The sequence below is a fragment of the Amblyomma americanum genome, chromosome 1 (assembly GCF_052857255.1).
Source record: "Amblyomma americanum isolate KBUSLIRL-KWMA chromosome 1, ASM5285725v1, whole genome shotgun sequence".
Taxonomy (NCBI): Eukaryota; Metazoa; Arthropoda; class Arachnida; order Ixodida; family Ixodidae; genus Amblyomma; species Amblyomma americanum.
The window spans coordinates 465,947,118-465,969,641 of record NC_135497.1 but is presented as its reverse complement, the minus strand read 5'-3'; the positions used below and the strand labels follow the sequence as shown (position 1 = coordinate 465,969,641).

At 49.7% G+C, this 22,524-nt stretch overlaps 1 protein-coding gene across 2 annotated transcripts in view; it reads left to right on the top strand.

Annotated features, from left to right (window-relative positions):
- Positions 1 to 22,524, top strand: part of LOC144116042 (organic cation transporter protein-like) — a 179,748-nt gene that overhangs the window by 109,009 nt on the left and 48,215 nt on the right. For both annotated transcript variants that reach the window (XM_077650709.1, XM_077650708.1), the window contains exon 6: positions 15,292 to 15,460. In XM_077650709.1, coding sequence (XP_077506835.1) covers positions 15,292 to 15,460 — 169 coding nt within the window. The remainder of the gene's footprint in view (positions 1 to 15,291; positions 15,461 to 22,524) is intronic.

The following is a 22,524-nucleotide window of genomic DNA, read 5'->3' as shown; positions in this document are numbered from 1 at the left end:
GCGAGGGACACCGCGTCCCAACAGTCAAACTGGCGCGCCTTGCACAAGCTCTCAACGGTCACTACCTCCGCACTCGGCCAGACCGAGCGCCTCCCAGCTAGGAGTAGCTATAGAGACAAAAGCACACGGGCGCGGTTCCCTTCGCGGGTACATCCCCAAGATGCCCGCGCCCCTTTCCACACGTAAAAATAAACTGCTAACTGCGGCTCATCAGTTTTGACGAATAGGAAGGCTCAGAACTAATTTCAGCGTTTTCCCTTACCCCAGAGTTCCTCCCTAGGTGGTCTCGCAATCCTTCGCCAAGGGGACAGGGGTCCAAGGTCGAGGCCGGCAGATAGCCCCGACGTCCCGAGCGGCGAAGGAAACCGCAAGGACGAACGGGGAGACTAACCAAAAAGGCATGAGTCCCCTTCTAACGGCGTGCACCAAAGCAAAACAAAATAAAACAAAACCGGACGCGCAGCCTAGGTCTCTGCCCTCTCGCGGAATATTCGCAACACATGTACAAAAAAGATGCGACAGCGCGCCGAACCCTACACCTTCCCCCCCAAGACTCGGCTAATCTATTCAGAGATAAGCCAAGGCAACAAACAACTAAAAGGGTTCGGCAAGTGGCGGTTGAGGACCTCTGCACGAGCAAGCAACCGGAGCCTGCGAGCCCGCATGCTGCGACCCTTCGTCACACACTCACACCCATTCCGAGGACAATGCTAATGGCAATGCTAATGACAGTGCCAATTACAAATACTCCCAATCTTGTAATAAGACAGCCCATTATTCTCGGGCCACTCAAGAATCTGTAATATGCAAACAAAGACAGTTCCGAGCAGTTTATATCACACTGTCCGTAATCACTGAAGCACACAAGGTAAAATCAGCATAACTGCCGCACAAAAACATTCGGCCATGTCCATGTTTGTAGTCCCTGAACACTGAGTCCTGCCAACTCTGGATCCCCCACACTCACCTACTGCATCCGCGCTTACTCGAGCCTTTTGTTTCATCTCGAGACGTGCTACCAAGGCTAGCTGTGTTGCATACCTGCGCACGGGTCCTTGTTGGGACATGGCGAGGCCTGTTAAAGGTGGAGTGGGCATGGCCAACGCAGCCAACGATTCAGCGGCGTCCTCCCGGGTCGAACACTCGCACCCGCCGTCTACGACTGAATATCGGTGCGGCACAGGCGGTCAGCGCAGTGACATTCCGTTGGCGCTGCTGTCTATCCAACTTACGACCCTAGTTGGCGGTCAGCGCACTCAGGCCACGCGCCTTCACTATGGACAGAGCCATGTTTTCTGAGGCCTCACATGCTTTGCGTGCTCAACTGCTGTAGCGTCTTTACGCTGGATGCTAGTCCCTCGGGCTGCATAGGCAAAGGCACGCCAAGATCATGCCGTGATTTGGCGTGCGTCGCAAACTTTTGACGTGTTTCCGTGCTCTGTTCACGGTAAAGGACGCAGACACTGTCCACACCAGCTTATCTGCCGTATGGCAATCTCTCCACTGTAGCATTGCTTGTACCCGTGTCCGCTGTCTCAGAATCAGCTCTAGTCAGCTGCGACACATGCGCCTCAAGCGACGCCGCTACCGGTGAGCTCGATGATTCATCCGCGTCATTGGCGAAACGCCCCTGACGCACCGCTTCCATGTCGATGCGCAAAGAAAGTTCACACTGGACGCCTGCGCCTGGCGAGTCGCCCTTTTCCTCATGCTCATGAGGTTCAGCGCAAAAGTCCGTCATGCCCTCACGCGCGTCCGTCGCCCACCGGATGGGCTTTATCGGCCTTCCCCTCCACGGGGCTTATCTCCAAGCGAGCAGGTAGGGACCGCTGTTCTCTTTCAACCTGGATTGCTGACTGAGCAGCATCCGGCAACTCAGCGCCAGCAATCTCTAAATTGTTTGCCGGGACTTGCGCTTCGCTCGAAGCGCTTTCGATCCCTACCGCCTTAAAGCTGCAGCAACACATCTCTTCTGTTACACTGCTCAGCGATTCGTTGCCATCTCCTCCACCAGGAGGGGGTGATCGGCTCTGAGCTCGCTCTAGCGGTACCACCACCTGCTGCGCACTTCGCTCTTTCTGGAGAGATTCTTTCATCTCCTTATACTCTTGTTTGGCTATCGCTAGTTTGCGCTCGAGAGATTCCAGACTGACGTCGTCCAGCTTATTTTCGAGGTAACTACCCCGCCCGGACCATAAGGCGAACCTGGCATAATGCCCACTCGAGCACCTGAATGCGGCGGCAACGATCTCTACATTGTTTGCCGGGACTTTCGCTTTGCTCGAAGCGCTCTCAATTCCTACCGGCTTCAAGCTGCAGCTACCAACCACATCATCTGTTACACTGCTCAGCGATTCGTTGCCGTCTCCTCTACCCGGAGGGGGTGATCGGCTCTAAGCTCGCTCTAGCGGTACCACCTCCTGCTGCGCACTTCGCTCTTTCTGGAGAGATTCTTTCGTCTCATTGTACTTTCGTTTGGCTATCGCTAGTTCGCGCTCGAGGGATTCCAGGCTGACATCGTCCAGCCTGGCCCATAAGGCGCGCCTGGCGTATTGCCCACTCGAACATCTGAATGCGGCCATCACACCCGTTGCTCCCTAACCCTGCGGCTCGAGCGCTACGGAGGCAAGCAAATGGGAAGGGGGACTCACTCTGCCGTCGCGTCGCTGCCCATGGCTCCTGCGACCTCTCCGAACCTCTAAGTCAGATGCCGCCTCGTTCTTTCCCACGGCTGCAGCACTCTCTTCCTCGGAGGCCTCTTTTTGCCACCTCGTTGATCCGCAGATTTGCACCACCAGTCTTCGTCCAAGACACTCCTCAGCTGGCGTCCCCTCTTCGTCTCCAACAGCTCCAGAGGCTTCGCACCAGAATGTCGCCTCTCTTCGCTCCCAACAGTCTCCGAAGCCCGTCACCAGGAGCTCGCTTACTTCCTCCGCAACGGCGCTCACTTGTCGCGATGATGAGCCACAGCGGCGGGGCCTCTCACCAAGGTGTCGCCCTCCGCTGGTGTCCCCTAGCGCCCGTGTCCGCTCCGCAGAAAGCCGTGTCCGCTTGAATCTTCCAACTGCCGCCGTTGCTCAGGGATACCACTCTGTGTCTGTTGAAGGCCTTGTCTTCGGCGTTTCACGCCCGATGCGGTTCGCACCTTCGTACCCCCGTAGCCTGTCGTCATTTCGGTATCTCGCCTTGGATGCCGAAATTCGTCGTTCTCTCCGTGGATGTCTTCGTCCGTTCCTCGGGGCCGCTGCAGAGCACCAATCCTGCCGACTGCACCAGTAAAAGTTTGCCGGTGCTGTTCGTCCGGTGATTTCCAGAAACTGGATGCACCGCTTGAAGGCTTCTCGATGATATGACTTGCAGGCGAAGCGATTTAGTCAGAAACGAACTTTTATACAGGTTATTTATAGATGGGTACAAACAAAAGTCAGTATTACGGCCACAACTATCCGCGGCCGGCCTAGCCGACCGCCTGCGTAGAGGCGAGGGACACCGAGTCCCAACAGTCAAACTGGTGCGCCTTGCACCAGCTCTAAACGGTCACTCCCTCCGCACTCGGCCAGACCGAGCGCCTGCCAGCTAGGAGACGCTAGAGACAAAAGCACACGGGCGCGGCTCCCTTCGCGGGTACACCCCGAAGATGCCCGCGCCCCTTTCCACACGTAAAAATAAACTGCTAACAGCGGCTCATCAGTTTTGACGAATAGAAAGGCTCAGAACTAATGTCAGCGTTTTCCCTCGCACCCGAGTTCCTCTTTAAGTGGTCTCGCAATCCTTCGCCAAGGAGAGAGGGGTCCAAGGTCGAGGCCGGCAGATAGCCCCGCCGTCCCGAGCGGCGAAGGAAATCGCAAGGACGAATGGGGAGACTAACCAAAAAGGCATGAGTCCCCTTCTAACGGCGTGCACCAAAGCAAAACAAAATAAAACAAAACCGAACGCGCAGCCTAGGTCACTGTCCTCTCGCGGAATATTCGCAACACATGTACAAAAAAGATGCGACAGCGCGCTGAACCCTACAGGTCCCCTTTACAAAACCCCTTTACATGACGGGCAACCTTATGTGGCCAACCGCCGGGCCCATTGTAGGACTTTACCTTTCCTGCTGTAGGCTTCTTTTTTGGCCCCTTACGCATTGCCTTGCGTGCTTACTGTTCCGCCATGTGTTAGCACACTTCTTATTTGTGTGTGTGTGTGTGTGTGTGTGTGTGTGTGTGTGTGTGTGTGTGTGTGTGTGTGTGTGTGTGTGTGTGTGTGTGTGTGTGTGTGTGTGTGTGTGTGTGTGTGTGTGTGTGTGCGTGCGTGTGCGTGCGTGCGTGTGTGTGTGTGTGTGTGTGTGTGTGTGTGTGTGCGTGCGTGCGTGTGCGTGCGCGCGCGCGCGCACTCACTGTGTTCGAAGCTATCCACTGGACTTGCGCCGTATCCTGCCAACACAGTGCCGTCCTTGTTATGAAATAAAGTTCAGTTAGATATTAACCTTGTGGCAAAAATTTGCACTAAACTCTAGAAAGTCATCTCAACCTGGCAGACCTGTCCTACAGTGCGAACGCACTCAGAAAGGGCTGGTCCTCGACATAGACGAGTCCCGAGTGAAACAGGTCGTTCCCCACTAGTACAGGTGATCTGCGGCTGATACAGGTTCCCGAAGAACGCAGGTGCCCCGAGTAATGCACGTGCCCTGAATGATATAGGTCCTATTTCATAATTTCCGTCTGTGAACCTGTTCATACCTGTACAGATTTTTCAGTCGGGAAGGTGCGACTGTAGATACGACAGCTTCACAGGGGCCAGAGAATCTGATGGCGTGGAAGCATAATCACAGGCTCCAGAAGAATCAACGCTTCCTCTATTTCTTTCACGACAGCATATTACGCCATTGCTGCGGCTGTAGAAAAAAGTGACGAAAAACATAAAAGAACAGCGTTACCAATACTGACTCCCTCAGTGTAATTACGGCAGTAAACTCCATAAATGCAGTCCAACCTATAACCTATAGCAGGGGACATATAATATGTGATGTAATAAAAGCTAACACACAATAACGTGAAATAAAGTCCTTATGGGTTCCTAGTCATGTGGGAATCATCGGAAACGAGTGCGCCGATCCATGTGCCGCACATGCCTGTAATGAAGAAGCAAAACAAGTAAACACACCTCAAAAGGACTGCATCAGGTTAGTACAAAACAAACTGAGAGCAAAATGGCAGGTTTCATGGGACAACGAAGTTAACAACAAGCTTCACTTCGTAAAGCCTGTCCTGGGAGAATGGAAGAGCAGCAGGCACAAGGAACGTTTCATAGAAGTAATTTTATGTCGTCGTCTACGCATTTTACACATGCACCTTAAACACAATTTCCTGCTGACATGACAGGACATGAACTTACATTTAATCACATTTTACCCTCATGCGTTAAACTTGCAAAGTAACGAAAAGTATTTTACTCAGTTTTATTATGAATACATTCCATTTAACCCGACGCTGCTGTTAGGTGATAATGCAACTGTAGACATATCTTGTGTTTTTGGCTTTTTAAAAGACCAAGGCTTTCTCTAGCAACTCTAAATTTTAACCCACTGCTTCGCTGTTTTCTATGATACGCCTCTGTCGCTTTCTGATTCCTGAGAAGAAGAAGGCTGAGGTTTATTTTGTTTTGTTGGGAGCCTCCAGATTCTTGCTCAGCCGAGGCTGGTGGTTGAGGTTACCCGGCCCTGTTGAATGCTTTTACTATTATCTCTTTCTGAAATTCATTTTCTTGGCCATCTCTAGGCAGTACAAAGTGACTTTTTAGGTCCTTTACACCACCAATTATTTTTCACATCTCAATAATATTCTGCGGAAAGCTTTTCCTATACCTTGAGTTTGGCACGTGACGGCCTTGGTTACCTATGTGCATTAAAACCCAACACAACACAACTCTTCCCTTATTTCACTGCCGCTGGTTTCGGCAAATCAGGCACTTCCCTAGGCTTCTCCTACGCTCTCCCTTCTGCTAGCCTTCATGCTCTCTCCGCGTGTGTGCTTTGAGGGAAAGCATCTTATTACCGAGGGAAATTTGCGAACACGATGTCTGTTGAGGTCACGTTTCCTTGCTGCGTCGCTTCCTTGTTGGTGTAACATGAAGGAGTGGAAGGAGGACATGCAAGAGGGACGGCAAGATAGGTGAAACGCGCCTCGATGATCGGTATGCACAAAGTACAGTCATAGGTGACATCCCGAACGCGTCATTGCACCCCGCCAGGCACCACCCCGCACCCCTCCAGCCATACTCTACATCTCGTCTGTTTCCCTAGCTGCGATGGTTACGCCGGAGGCATGCGCGAGCTTGCGTGCGCCCTAGACCCGTACCACTCAAAGGACTCACATAGCCTTACTTGTGGCGCTAATGCGAGTGTAGCGAGATATAAACAACACCCCACACCACTACCCTAAGCTACCTAACGCTCAACAATATCAGCATTTTCAGCTGTGGCTTAAATTCGCATTACCGCAGGATAAACGTCCGGTGAAGATTTTCTCTTTTTCTTCAGAAGACAGCGCTTTATAAGGAACTATCGCCAGCCATACCGGCTCGCAAAAAGTGGGGCCAGGACAAATTGAACGATTGGCATAAGTTTCGAACACCGGACATACCGCCGATGCTCTTTTCCGACGGATATGCGGAGTGGGCAAAACAGTGGGACACGATACAGAGAAAACACGTCACGACACTTCAGATCCCCGAAGAGATCCCTTCAGTGAACAGTCATCTCCTGCATTTGTGGGAAGCGCGACGGAGCCTTACCAAATGATGGAAGAAGCATAAGCTCAATCGCAAGCTTAAGGCTTGAGTTGTCGACGTCACGGAGAAGGCTGCGGCGTATGCTGCCTAGCTTGTCGATTCAAGCTGGACAGGGAAGTGTAATTCGGCAGTGCGCCTGATGAGCTTGAAAGGGACATGGCGCCTGTTTCGCAGTGTCATTGACCTCGCTCAAACGAGAGGGGAGATGCAACGAAAGCTCCGGCGGGCTTTACATAGGTACCCAGGTACGGCGGCTCAACTCGCGGACACCCTGTGCGACAGGTATTTCAGCCACACAGAGGACCAGGTTGGGCCCTAGTACGAGCACGCGGGCAAGGAAAATCACGACACTGATACCCCTTTTGAGTTACGCGAACTTAAGGCGGCCTTAGCTAAATGCGGCGCGGGAAGGCTCCGGGCTGGGATTGCATAACAGTCAAACTCTTGGCGAATCAACCCCTTCTCGGCTCATCTATACCTTCTAGAGTACATCAACGAGGTTTGGGATGGGCGTCCGCTCCCTCCTGACTGCAAGACCTCCTTGGTTACTTTAATTCCCAAGCCAGGCAAGACGGTGAATACCGACAATCTGAGGCCCATCTCACGGACCTCGTGTGTGGGCAAGCTTATGGAGATGATGGTTAGGGATCCCCTTTCTCCAGACATGGAGTCTAAGGACCTCATTGCAGACAATATGTGTGGGTTCCGACCACATATGAGTACAAAGGACGTCCTCCGCTAAAACAACGCGACATAGTACTGCCCACTGCCATGCGCCCCGACGACAAGGCCATCTTTGCCCTCAATCTTAAGGGGGCCATTGACAACGTCCGTCATGGCCGCACCCTGGCCGACTTGAGTGCCTCCGATTGTGGGCGCAAGGCATGTGCCTATGTCCGATACTTTCTCTCGGAGTGTCAGACGCTCCTCAAGATCGAGGACGACGGATACGGATCATACACAATGGGTACGCGGGGTACACCTCAAGGGGCAGTCTTTTCACCGCTTCTTTTAACATTGCCACGGTGCGGCTTCCTCACCAATTGCCAGGGTGGACGGCACCTATCACGTACTCTACGCGGATGTCTAACAATTTGGACCACGGAAGGGAACCTTGGGGAAATGGAGTGCCGCCTCCAGCGGGCCGCCATCATAGTCGCTATCGACTTTGCTCTCCAATGTGCTTCCGGGAAATTGGAAGTTCTGCACATCAGAACCAATTATAAAGACAACAGAAGCTTGCGAATTTCTCTGACGGGAGGTCCTATCGAGAGGTCGAGGAGCTACGCATACTGGGGCGTTTCACCCATAACAGGCTGAGCCCGGAATCCACTATTGCCAAACTCAAGCGCGTAGGCGGACAGGTCGGTGTCACGACCCATCGCGTTTCTAACTAACGCGGAGGGTTGCAGTGTAGGAACGCGCTTCGGCTCGCCCATGCATTCGTGACCAGCAGGATCCTCTGCTCAATTCCCTATCTTCGCACTGCGAAACAACACGTGACACGAATCCACGCCATCATTACAATGCTACAAAGCAAGCACTTCACCTCACAGTGGCCATGTCCAACGCTAAGTTATCGGAGTTGGGAGTGCTGGACTACTACTAGGAGTTACGGGAGACCTACCTTGTGAACTAGTATACGCGACTCTCGTAGACGGCATCCAGGCGCCGCCTGCCAGACCGCCTGCACATCCAACACGAGTGCACTCCAAAGGATACGTGTCGAATTCCGGAGCTATGGTGTCGCAAGCTCTGGGTCCTTCCACTCCAGCGCAACATGGACACGTAGACTCACGGATGCAGACGAGAGGCGCGCACTCGGGTCCTCGAACAACAGCACGGATCCAGTCAGGGTATATACTACGTTGACGTGGCAGGGCCGTCGCCCATTGGATTATATAAGGCCTCCGTAGGTCCACAGGACCCCAACACATTAATGGCCTCTCATATCGAGCACCAAATTCAGCGCAGGCCGAGGAGTTGGCCATTGCGCTTGGCGTCTCGGACCCAAATTCGAAGGTAATCATCACAGATTCTCATCGATCCTGGGAACACTGCCTGGCTGGTGAGGTTTCACGTCTAGCCTACCGATACTCATCTACGGGGCAGAAACGTGGAGGCTCACTAAAACGGTTCTGCTGAAGTTAACAAAAACGCACTGAGCTACGGAAAGAAAAATTATGGGTGTAACGTTAAGAGACCGGAAGGGGGCAGAAAGGGTGAGGGAGCAAACGCAGGTTAATGATATCCTAGTCGAAATCAAGAGGAAGAAATGGGCTTGGGCAGGACATGTAATGCGAAGGCGAGATAACTGCCGGTCCGTAAGAGTGACGGAGTAGATTCCAAGAGAAGGCAAGCGTAGCAGGGGGTGGCAGGAGGTTAGGTGGGCGAATGAGATTAAGTTTGCGGGCTTACGGTGGGCACAGCTGGCACAGGACAGGGTTAATTAGACATGAGAGAGGCCTTTGCCTTGCAATGGGCGTAGTCAGGCTGATGATGATAAATCTTAAGTGGAAGTATGGGAATCGGTTCCTTCCCCCAAACGCATAGTCCGGACTCCGGGACATCAGGGCCCTGAGGTAACGAGGCTGCGGACGCGGTCGCCCTAGCGCATACCCACCGGGCACCTCATCTATGCTCCTCCGTCTCAGAGATTCGGCAACCGCTTTTGCGGTTCAGGGAAATTCTGTAATACTATTGCGAACGGCACCGGCTTTTACCGGTCTTTGCTAAGGGCCTGAGTAAACTCTATGAGCGAACTGTGAGGCGCCTGCAGACCAACGCTTCGTAGTGTCCTGCAAAACGAAACATTTTGGCCCCAAAATTGATGGGCGCTGCCCTGACTGTGGGGAACTTTCTGATAACTTACACGTGGTTTGGGCCCGTCAGAACAATTTTCCCTTCCCTCAAATCCTTTCTCTTCCAGAGAGGTATGGAAAGCCGCTCTGCTCAACTGCTCAGGGCTGGAGTGCCAAAGGGCTCTAGTCCAATGGCCACAAGTAGTGGCCTCGTCCTGCGGTGTCTCGGACTAAGGACTCAACCTTTGTGAAGGGCAATTTTTGGCCTGCAATCTCACATTTCATTGGATTAAAAGTTTTCACAACAACCAACACCACCATACCGGCAGCTGTTTCTATGAAGCAAGTCACCGCAGAATCACAGTGCGACGACCAAATGAATAGAGATTTTCGAGACCTTTCATTGCGCAGTGAGCGATGTGGCTGGCATCCAAATACAGTTGGCGTTGGAGAATCATCCAGCCTTCGGTACTCTTGCCTTTCTGGGCGTTGATTTCTTTCCCAGTATTGTCGACAGGTGGCGCTTCGACAAAATGGTATCTGAAATCACAGGAACTCGGGAACTACCTCAGATGTTCTCATCATCACTGCTACTTTTATTGGCCAGGTTCGAAAGCGCGGTTTCGTCGCCATAGTCGGCTGCGTGGCGTATTCAACATGGTACCCAACGCAGTTGCTTTTCGTTTTGTGGTTTCGTGGTGCGCCTTTAAAACACGCATAACGTGATATCTGGTTGGTCGCCGATTGTTTCGGGTGCTCGTAATTATAGTATTTGGCATGGCAATAAACAAGTATAGCGAGGGAACAAAAGCGCTTTCTTATTTTGCCTCCGGTGAAAGCAATAAAACATAGCATTGCTATTTTCTTAAAGAAGCCGCCGCGGTGGCCGAGTGGTTATGGCGCTTGGCTGCTGGCCCGAAAGACGCGGGTTCGATCCTGGCCGCGGCGGTCGAATTTGGATGGAGGCGAAATTCTAGAGGCCCGTGTCCTGTGCGATGTCAGTGCACGTTAAAGAACCCCAGGTGGTCGAAATTTCCGGAGCCCTTCACTACGGCGTCTCTCATAGCCTGAGTCGCTTTGGGACGTTAAACCACCATAAACCAAACCTATTTTCTTAAAGAAATTTTTTTTTGAAGCGAAAAACTTCACTACGCCAGCTTTTCGAGTCGTCATCGGGGCCGCAAGTTTGACCTTGAATGAATGGATGAATGAAAAATTCATTGTTCACCGACAAGGAGCGCCCATTCTCCCGGCCCTGCACGCACGCCTGGGACTCGGGCAGGGGATGCTCCGCAGACTAAGGACAAGTAAGGACAAGTGAAGATGAATTGTTTCTTCACGGCCTCAGCCGCCAGGCGGGTAGCTTGTTGCTCGATGGCGGGGTTCTCGCTCCGCAGCAAAACTTCCCAGGCTTCTCTACTGTTGATGCTTAAGCCGCCGCCCGGGGGATCAGCGCATTCCCAAACTATGTGATGAAGAGCGCCCCTTTCACCATAATGTTTACATTATGAATCTTTTTCTTCTCCGGTCTGTGTCACGTAGACCCAGACTGGCCAGATGTAATTTCCAGCTTCTAACCGCCTCCGAATGCGCGCCTCATTATTGGAGAGAGACCGATCTTGGATGCAGCTAGAGGTCAAACAAAGAAATTACGCCTGTCTCACAGATCTCGGTGGACACCCGAACCGCGCCCGTAAGAGAAGAAAAATGAAATGAAAATTGGTTTTATGGAAAGAAATTAACGCCTGTCTCACTTATCTCGGTGCACACATGAACCCCGCCGTACGCGAAGGAAAAAAAGTTCGTTTCAAGAAAAGGAAATGACGCCTGTCTCACATTGCGCCATTTCTTTTCCCCAAGAAAACAATTTCTTTTTCAATACGGCTTTCTAAAATTATCTGCAGGGTTTGGGCGTTGTTTGGAACCGGATTTTGTTCTGTATCTCTTTGTACAACGAGCAATAATACGGTTTTAAACATCACCGAAGCTATATTAGATATATACTGTCTTGAGTGAGCGCCTTTGATGTCGTTTAGAAGAAAGCAAGATGTTTAAGAAATAAAAAAAATGTCTACTACTGTGTGTGTGTCAGTGTGGCTATCTATGGAAACCGCCAGTCGCAGGACCACAAACGTAGCCAGGGAGATGCAGCTTTTCTCTTTCTACCAGGGTTAACCAGAGCTAAACCACCCGCAATTTTTTTGATAAACTTCAGTATAAGGTACGCAAGCTGTGTTTTTTGGCGCGGTCCAGGAGTAATGACAGGGTGCATTGAGAAACAATTCCACAGCGTATCCAAATGAACGGGACACACTGACCGGCGATGCGGTCCGCACATGTCAGCCTTTGAAGTGGCGGAATGAGGAGTTTAGAAACAAAACATTTCATTCAGAACAAGCAACAACACACGTGTTATTGCAACAGATAAAGGTTAATACGAGGAAATATAAGCACGCAAAATGTTCAAGACTACAAGTTCAAAATTAAGTAATTCAAAGCTGGAACATGCAGACGAAAGCCATAAATGAGAGGTTTCAATTACGACAGTAATATTTAACAGATACTGATAAAAGTGAAAAGCTTATGAAATGTTACGCCAGCAGAGAAAGTGTACTAGACAGTACTACCAAGAATAGTTTGTGAGATCGGGGGAAAAGCGACTACGGTTTCCAAGGCTTGGTCCCAGCCCGCGGACCTCACTGGGCTGCGGAGCTGGTGTGACGTCAAAGATTCACATAAGCAGTGGCACGCGATGGTCTTTTCGGAAGCACGCAATAACGGCGGTCGGCGAGCCGCGGTTCGGCTGAAGTTTTCCGTACGCCGACTGGTCTCCTTCGCGGAGGCCGGTAGAACACGTCCGCCCGGTGAAATTTCGCCGAATGCTCTATCCGGCTCGGCGCTTCATTTGCTGTCAAGCCTGTTGGCTTAGTACACAAGGAGCCCGCTAGGTTAGAGCGTCATGCCGTGATCAGCGCTATACCAGCATTGTCCTGCTGCATAAACTTTCAATGAGTGACGACAATGCACAGGAGTTGACCTAGTTTTGTAATAGTGCCGTCATGCCGCGCAGGGCAGAATTCATGGACGAGGCAATTGCTCAAAATATTGTGGCTTTATCCTAATAACGAAAAGTTAGGATCGTAATTCAGTCTTGTGAATTTAGTGTTCAAAAAATAATCAGGATAAATAAATCTTGAAGTGGGATTCTAGAGAAAGGGCGATTTGTGTGGTTAAAAAAAAAATGAAGGGTCTGAGGATGCAATGATAGTTTAGGTAAGTTCGACAAGGTGGTGCCTTTCTTTTTTTTTTCCTGGCGTAAGAACTCTTGCAAAGTTATACTTTCACGCAGTTCAGCTCACCAAGAAACGTTTTTACTAATATTCAAGAAGTAAGCATGAAATTCACAGCAGGAAAAACGTGCTGCACCCTAGCACGGCTCACAGACGCTGAAAGCCGCAGATGAGTATTGGGGAGCGTCCCTCTTCAGCCACTCTCCTTTCTTTAGCTTTTGTTAACGAGCGACAGGGCGCCGGATTTGTTTGCCGCTTTGCGTGTGAGGCGACCCGGGATGGTGCCAGCAAAGAGCGCTGTGACTCTCGACAGGGCCAAACATTTCTAGAAATCACGTACAAGCGCATTTATGAAAGGAAGTTGTTTATGAACGCCATTTCTTTCCACTATAACAATTTATCCACTATACAATCAATATACGCACAAAACTCCCATCGAGAGGCTTGCATTTTTTTGCTATTGGCGTTCTTGCTACGGCCAAAAACGTTCCCCACTGGTTTTCTACTCCAGTGTTAACTACTCGATGTGGGCGTAGACAAATTTTAAAAGAAAGGTTTTACTACGCATCGGAAAAATAGAGTATCACCTTCAATATTTACATAGCAGTACCGTACAATATTCTACAGTTAACTCAGAGTTCAAATTGATATTCAAGAATCCTGCACTTGCGCTGCCTTACCGCCTCCGCCGACCAATCGTCGATGAACAAGCGATTAGAGCTGGTTACTGACCGTGTCGATGGGTGGTGCCATGGCATCTATATTCTACGGTTTGCGTGCTTTACGTAACGACAGCAGCTCATGCGGAGCTGTCGCCTCACTTACCAATGCCACTAGGACTGCGCGTGCGCCTCTCGGTCTGCAGCGCAGGACTTCGTCGCGCCGCGTGACGGCTTTGCCCGCCATGTAACCAAGAAGATTATTGTTGACCAATACACTGCTCCGGCGGCACCGCAGCAAGTAGGGACCAGGGGTGAACTGAAAGTTCCGCCAAAGCTCACTTATATTCGCCTCCGTGTTCTCCCTCTGTCCTGGCACGGATGTCACGTGCGGCGAGCCGACAACTGCAAGTAAATGTATTTCATGCTTAAAACTTTCGTAGCGGGAATGTAATTGTAATAAACTCCAATTTTAATGCGAGAGTATTACAAATCCCACGTAGGAAAAATCTGCCTTTACAGAGCAAAAGCGCTGAAAGATGCAACCTCCAAATGCGCTACGGAACGGCTGGTGCGTACCAAGCAGAACAGCCCACCAGAGGACACTCGCAGGAGGATATGTGCGCCCGCTCTTTCGCGCACATTCGCTGCCGGCGCCGCAGCACCGGACTCTCGCTGCAGTTTACAAAAAAAACACGTACACCGTCTTTGTTTCAGCTGTGCACAACGTGCTGTCCTCGTCCTCAATTCACATCAACACCCTTGATTTCGAAAGGGCTTTATAAGATCAGGGTGCGCGGTCCCAGCGCATGAGGATATACGTTGGTCAGGTTTTCGCTTGTATTTCGACCACAAAAGTCAGCGAGCGGGCAAATTCGAGAACATTACTCCCAACGGTTCGGCTTTTCTTTTAAAGCGAAAGTTTTACTGGCCGCGAACTTGCAATTTCGCCGTGGCGGTACTCAGAGGAGAGACATGACGTCACAACGCGCGCCTCGTAGCGAATATTTATCTCTCTCCCTAGTCACTACTGCGCATGTGTCACTAGTAGCACCGAGCCACAGGTGTTCCGCCACTGCGCAGCGCTGCGCCTTTCCTCAAAATCGAACTTTTAATTTTCAGTTTTCTTTCCCTCACTCTTTTATCCCTTCCTTTACGGCGCGGTTCGGGTGTCCACTGAGATATGTGAGTCGGTTACTGTGCCATTTCCTTTCCTAAAAACCCAAACAAAACATGTGAGCTGACGGTGTTCATAGATTTCACTGGCGTTGACAACTTTGCAACGGCCGTTCATTTTCACGAATGGAAATGCGCACAACCGGCTCCATGGGTCAATGGAAACCTCAATCTCGCTTTCATGCCCGTGGCGTTGGTGTCCAACTGCAAAAGCCTGCTTTGATTGCGTTCCACACACTGAATAGGCAGCGCGCCCTCCCTGCCACCCTGGGAGGTGGCATGCACTTAATGGTTGATCGCGAGAGATTGATCACCAAATCAACGCTGCAGTGCCGCATGTCAGCCACAACGCTGTCAGCGCTAGTGCATTCAGGCCACATCTCTCTCTCACCACCGCCACATGTATCAATGAACGAACGAGGCGTCTGCATATCCAGGGAACCAGTTATGCGCCCTTTCTTTCCTCAAGGCCATCGCTGTCTAGAACATTGTCAACGCCAACGCCAATGAACACAGTTAACGCCGACATCTTTTGCTTTGTATATCCGCAGCTAATCCACATTCTTTTTTTTTCCTTCCTGCACACGGCAGTCACCGAGATCGTGGAGCCCCGGCATCGTACGTTGCTCAACATTGGCTTCTCGCTGGGCTTCACCGCGCCAACGCTCGTGCTGCCCGGCGTCGCGTACCTGGTGGGAAGCTGGAAGCACCTGCAGCTGGTCGCCGGCCTAAGTGGGCTACTCCTGGTGCCCTTCATCTTGTGAGTCGCGGGCGGCTCTCTCATGAGCTAATATGGGTGCAAAGAAGCTTAAAACTGGAAGTAGCCCCGTCCAATGTCGTTCACGATTATTCCCTCTCTACAGCCACAATATCGTTTAGCGTGAAAGCGGGAGTGTGTAGAAACAGCTCGCGTTTGACGAGGTTCTTCCCGCCGCAAAAGTAGTCTTGCGATCGTCTTGTTCGGCCTTCCATTTCTCGGCGAAGGATGACCTGTTTCACTCGTTTGCCTTTTATTCATTTATTTAAGTTACCCTCAGGGCCATTGTCATTAGAGAGGGTAGGGGTTACAGTTTGAGATGTGTCTACTCGTGCAATGATAGATAGGGCTTTCTTGAAAAGCCGGTAATCTTTGGTGGTTGCTGTCAGTGAGGGAAGGTTATTCTACTCTGCTGCTGTACGAAGTGAAAAGACTCAAATAAAGCATTAGTTCGGCAAGTTAGGTCACCGACTTTGTAGGCATGATCTAATCGCGTTAGCAGGTGATGCGGGGGAGGAATAAATTCACTCCGCAAGTGTGGATGGTGGAACGTCTCATGAAACAGGTAGAACCGAAACTAATTGCTACGTGATGCTAGGATGGTATGTTAAGTCTTGATTTTATTGAATATATGCTAGTGGTCCTGTAGTAGTGGAAGGGATGAGTTCTGCTGGACCATTTCCAGTGAATGAATTAAGTTTTTGATGAGGGTCCCAGATGGATGCGCCGTATTTCAATTTTAGACGTATTAACGTCTTGTGCAAGAGAAGTTTGAGGGACGAAGGCGCTTTAGCGAAGTTGCGGCGGATGTATTGAAGCATAAGATTGACATTGTTAACTGTATATGTGGTATGTAGAGACCAAATGAGAGTGGAAGGTATCTGTCTACACCAAAGTACATCTACAAACGCACTGATTCTAAGAAAACGTCTTTAAGAAATAGTGGGGGTACTGTTGAAAGTTCTGGATACGCGAAGAAATTTGCACTTATTCATATTAAATTCCATTAGCCATGTTTTACGCCACGAGGAAATAGCATTCAGGTCTGATTCAAGGGTTGTTACGTCGTCGCTGCATGTTATTTGCCAAAAAATTACACGATCGTCAGCAGAAAAACGGATATGAGAGGAAGCAGAAGAAGGGAAACGCTAATGTAAATTAGAAAAACAAGAGGACCAAGTACGGAGCCTTTTGGAATGGCGGTATGTACAGGATTTGATTGAGAGTTCAGATTATTAGCTGCCACGTACTGCGAACGGTTAGTAATGAAACATTAAATCCATGTAAGAACTTTGATGCTCATGTTTCTGAGCTGTAATTTGTAAAGTAACAGCTCATTGCACGCCTATCGAAAGCCTTGGAGTAGTCAAGAAAGATAAAATCTGCCATTGAACCATAATTATGTGGAAAGGAAGCTAGTTGAGTTTCGCAAAAATACGTTTATCGAAAGCCATGCTGTGAGCTGGAAAAAAAATAAGTTTGACTCGAGAAAGTTCGCAAGATATGAATATGCAATAGGCTCTAATATTTTGCACGGGATACTCACCGTGGTGGCTCAGTGGTTACGGTACTCGGCTGCTGGTCCAGAAGACGCGAGTGTCATCCCGGCCACGGCGGTCGAATTTGGCAGAGGCGAAATTCTAGAGGCCCGTGTACTGTGCGATATCAGTGCACGTTAAAGAGCCCCAGGTGGTTGAAATTTCTGGAGCCCTCCACTACGGCGTCCCTCAGAGCCTTATTCGTTTTGAGACCTTAAACCCAATAAACCAATGAACCATTTTCACGGGATACTGGTTAGTGGAATAGGTCAGTAAGTGAGGGGAGAATGCGTGCCACCTGATTTATAGAGTGGAATCACCTTACCTTCTTTCCAATCAAGGGAACGACTAAGCAAGGGAATGACTAAGTGCCAACACAGGTGAACACAAGTGACATGGATAAGCGATTTCGCCTGTTTTTGCGCTTAATCGTTCCGTAATATGCACCAACTAGCCCAGCAAAAAGCTCTGCTTGGCAGGTATCCTGCCTGAAGGGATTGATGAAAAATGTTTCCTAGCGCAATAATGAACTAAACAACAGTGGTACGCAAAAATGTCAAGGTAATTAGGTCACAACCTGGAGCATAGGAGAGTCGAAGTGATTTTATCATTGTTTTAACTCCACATGGCTGAAATGGGAACATATCGTGGTGGTCGTAGCAAGGTGCACTGCGTAGCGAAACACTGCAGGTCGCAGAAAATTTTTGGGTAAATATGTCATTAAGATCGGACGCGTTCTGATTAGGAGGTATAGCATTTCCAGAGTTGTCTACAAGGGTTATAGTGTCGTGCTGTGTTTAATTAATTACGCGCCAGAATTTTTTGGTATCATTTGCTAGGATGGACGGCAACGTGGGGCATAAAAAGTTCTTCCTGGGAATTTTTAGTGCTGATACATATTTATAGGAACTCCAAAGATCTTCACTCGAAGAAAATTTGGCTTCTTTTTATTTAATAGGCGTCTTATGCGAGCATTAACTAAGGAGCGTCCGGTTTGTAGGTTATAGTGCGAAGAGGAATACACTGTTGAGCAGCCCTGTCTAGAGCGCGCCGACGGTGCTATGCGGTAGGATGCCTGAATGCCAGCGCCGGGGTGGAGGCAACTTCACTGGCGCCGCCATATTGAATCACACGGGATCAGCGGCGCTAGCGTTTGTAACGGCACCGTTCATGCTCTCGGCGCGCTTCAAAGTGCTTTGACTTGAACGGCCTTTTGCAGCCAGAGCTACACTGGGCTACCAGTCGAGCATTTCGCGGTACGTGGGAGAGGCCAGTTATGGTTCAATATGGCGGCGTCGCTTAAGTTGTCTCCACCCGGGAACGGCGGCGCTGGCATCGAGGCACCTTAGCTATGAAGAGCAAGTCAGTGCCATCTAGCGTTAAGATCTGGGTTTGAGTTATGCGTCCCGTGCTCATGCGCGGCAAAAACAGAGGGACGCCAACTCATCGCTTCCAGAAAGCAACCAGTTGTCGCTCATTCCAGGAACGTGACTAATGTTGCAAACTAAGCTGGACTGTGAAGTGAGAGGAAGGTAAAGTGTATTAGCAACAGACTGCGTTGTCGCGATAAGCTCTTCGAGAGAAAAAACCGAGCACATTTCTAAAAATTCTTAAGCTAACGTGGAAGGTTGACGCGTTGAAGGGAGAGTGTTAGACCAGTTTATGTTGGCATATTCAAATCTCCGAGCAGACGTAATGTGCAGTTTGGAAAACGAGAAGATGAAAATTGCATCATGCAATTCGGTAACGAAGTTCTGGGTATAGGCAGATGACCGGTAACGGAGCTCAATAATAACTTTGCTCTTTATTTAAAATGAGGCACGCCCAAACAAATTCTCAAAGGATCTTAAGATAGGTTCATTGCGAAGCGAAATTTTTCGTGACAGCGAGCAGAGCACTTCCTCCTTACGGCCAACACGATCGGAGCGACAGAATGAGAAATTATTTGAGACAAGATAACGTGCGTGATATCGAATTTCTGAACGTAACCAGGTCTGCGTTAGTATTGCAATATCAGCATGCATGTGTCGATGGCGGAGCTAAGACAGTGAAGTTTGCTTATAATACTGCGGATGTTAGTAAAAAGAACGGTTATCTAAAGAAGAACGTCCACATCCCCTCGCGCGTCCCTACGAACTTCTGTGCTGATAGGATTATCATTATCTAAAAGCAGTTGCTGGGCTAGCTCTTTATCAAAGTTAGTGCGATGATTATCACCTGAACGCGGCTGCTGCACATGTTTTTTAACAGAGTTAGTTTCAGGTTCATATACGTAGCATTTCTTAATTATTAGTAAGTACTTATTAGTAAGTAAGTACTTATTACTTATTAGTAAGATACAACAAAGTACTTTGTTGTATCTTAGCTGAAACGAACCGCTGTCAGATTCTCTTTTGGCGAATTTGGTTAATTTCTTCCCAGCCTGACGTGTGGCAGGCGAGTAATCTTCATTAAGTACAACATCTTCCCCTTTCAGTTTTTGCAGGCGGAAGGGACCATCTCATTTACATTGAAGTTTGGAAATTTCACAATGACCGGGCGCAGTTCTTTTTAGCGAGTATTGTCTTAGGCGATGAGCTCGTTCATTAGACGAGTTTGGAACAGTGCCAAGTCGCTCAGCTAAAACTGCTTTTATTTTTTCTTTGGACTCTGAACACGATTGCCGGCAGTTATCTATTACATAAAAATAAGGTTGCAGCGTCCTGACTGACCTTCTAGTTCGGTCAGCCGTGATTGCTAAGGCGGAATTGGCAGACAGTGATTATATTGAGGTTTGCCCGGTAGCGATTTCGCGATCAATTGGTCATGGGAGTTCGTTTTATCTTCCAGGTCTACTAGTCTTTTTTCGATAGTGCCAATTTTCATCCCAATTTATTGTCCCGCTGGCTTTGATGACTCTTATGTCAGAGACCATAACACTCTGGCTCTTTTCTGCTTGCACGGATCGAGCCTGAAGATCTTTTAAAGTGAAATATGACCTTCATCTCCTCGGACGGGTCATCAGCAAAGGCTATGGTTCAGCAAAGGACTGGGAACTAGGGTGAGGGGGGGAGATAATTAGTTCAACGCAGCAGGAAACCTGCGCTGAAGTTTGCCATGTCGATGGCGGCGCCGCAACACACAGCCGAGCGAGTGGTGCTGGCAGTTTTTGGTGCACTTCTTGTGCTTTTACAAGCCACTTTATTGCGCTTAATAGCATGAGCTTCCGTGCTCTAAGCCCACGTGCCGTGCGTCAGCTTTCTCAGCTACACAGAGAAAATATAGGCGAATCAGCCAAACGGGGAAATCTAATCGTTCAGAATGTGCTTTCACGTTTGGTGCTGCCAAAGCGGCTGACAGCAGCAGTTTTAGTCGCCGAATGAAACAATAGTAGTGCCATGTGGGTTGCGCAGGCTCCCTTTGAAATCAACCAAAAATTTTACCAAACACTCGTGGGCGCGAGAGCAAAAACAAGAAGTAAAGAGAAAAAAAAATTCCGACGATTACGTTGCTTCCTAAAGCGAAATTTGAGCGCAGCTGAGTAGTCGTTTCAGCTTTTCGATAGTTGAGGCAAAGAATTCGAGCAAGACATGTATGTACAACTTGTTATTTATCACACATATTCCTTCTTCAACAAACACTCCACTAACAGTTCTTGGTTGTCATGAAGGAAGCTTCGTGGTCGGAGAAATAGATGGATGCATGCTCGACTTGCTGCGCCAATGCGCGGCTCGCAAAGACGAGGTCCATGCAAGTATTTCGCGACGTTGTCACAGCCGTGGGAGGCGTTACGAACGAGAGGAACGGGATGTTCTGCATAAGTGGTAAGAAATTAATCTTTGTCTTTGTGTCTACATTAAAGTCCCCCACTACTTACATTGGTGTGGATCGATGGGCGGTTAATGCGAGTCGCGGGACACGACGTGTTTGGCGAGCGCGGCATACGGGAGCAGACAGCCACTACCAGTAAGCTGTTGGCCAACATTGCTGCGCACAGTTCACGAACTTCATCCGGCGCGTCGAACATTTCGATCGGTATTGCAGAGAGACCCGGACGCAAGTAGAAAGCCACACCCGCCGCTCCGTTGTGGTCGCTGCGACCGCCACAGCAGTTCTGGTAACCTATGATTTCGATAGGCTCTTCGGGCTACATCAGGGTTTCCGCTCTTGGGATGCACGCACCGTGACCCGCTGATACCCAGCCGGCGCTTCGGCCACCGGAGACCACTGCGCGCTATCGCGCGACCGCCGCCACGTAGGAAGAAGGCGGGGGGGGGGGGGGGGGGGGGGGGGTACAAGCAGTGGCGAACGGCGGCGGCTATGCGTACCGGCTTGGCCATGCGAGAGAAATGGCTCCAGGAGCGCGCGCAGCTAGAGCAACGCGCTGCCGCGGCTGCGGAGCTGGTTACGATGGACAACGGCGACGCTGCGAAACGCCGGAACGGGCTCCAAAGAGCGGCGCTCTGAAATACGAATCGGTTATCGCTTCTTCTGGCGTACTGCATAAAAAAAAAAACATTAGACAACTGTAATGCGCAACCGCGTGGTGCTGGAGACATGTCGGTGATGGTCCCGCACCCGCTGAAGAAACTGTCGCACTGAAACCTTCGGCGGTGGCTCAACTGTTTTTTTGGGTGATGAGAAGATGGGAAGACTATCCGGTCAGCAGAGTTATTTGCTTATTTATTTATTTATTCTCAGGGCCGAACAATTGCAAAGAGGAGAGGGTAGTAATAAATAAAATATACAGTAACAATATCGGAACATCAGGATTAGATTATATAATCACAACATTCTTAAATAACTCGGAGTTTGTAATGGATGCGATGGAAACGGGAAGGTGGTTCCATTTCTTAGCGGTCTTGGGGATGAAAGAGACAAAATGAAAGTTTGTGCGACTGCTTGGCACTTCAACCTTAATCTGACGGTCATTGAAGGAAGAAATATATGACGGTGGCAGAAGTAACGAGTCTCTTCAAAGAGGGTTATAATGCTAGATTTTGGGAAATAGACAAACGCGCAATTCTTCGCCGAACGGAAAGATAAGGAAGGCTTATATTAGACTTCATTGCAGTTGCACTGGCAGTTCGGTTATAGTTAGGAAAAATGAAACGCGCCGCCCGGTTTTGGATGGATGCGATCTTCAGAAATAGTGAGGCAAGGTGAGTGTCCCATACTGATGATGCATATAATAGCTTTGGCCTGACTAGTGTTTTGTAAAATATAAGTATCGTGGTGCAGGAGATAGCGGTGCGCCGTTGATAGGATTGGGCTGGACGGTCATTCTGTTTTATCCGTAGTCGGCCATGTGGTGGACAGCACGAAAAGCAGCAGGAACGCCTGTAATGGGCAACAGCACGCAGCGTGAGACATGCTGTCGGTGATGGCCCCGCATCCGCTAATTCATTCCTTATGCACTCGGCGACAACAAGCACTGCTGTCTTCACTCCCACTGTGCCGTAGTTTAGTGCGGCTCTCCACCAGTGTTGGAGTCTGAATTATTCGGCCTTAATTCTAAAGAATGAGACATTTCTCTGAACGACCTTTCCC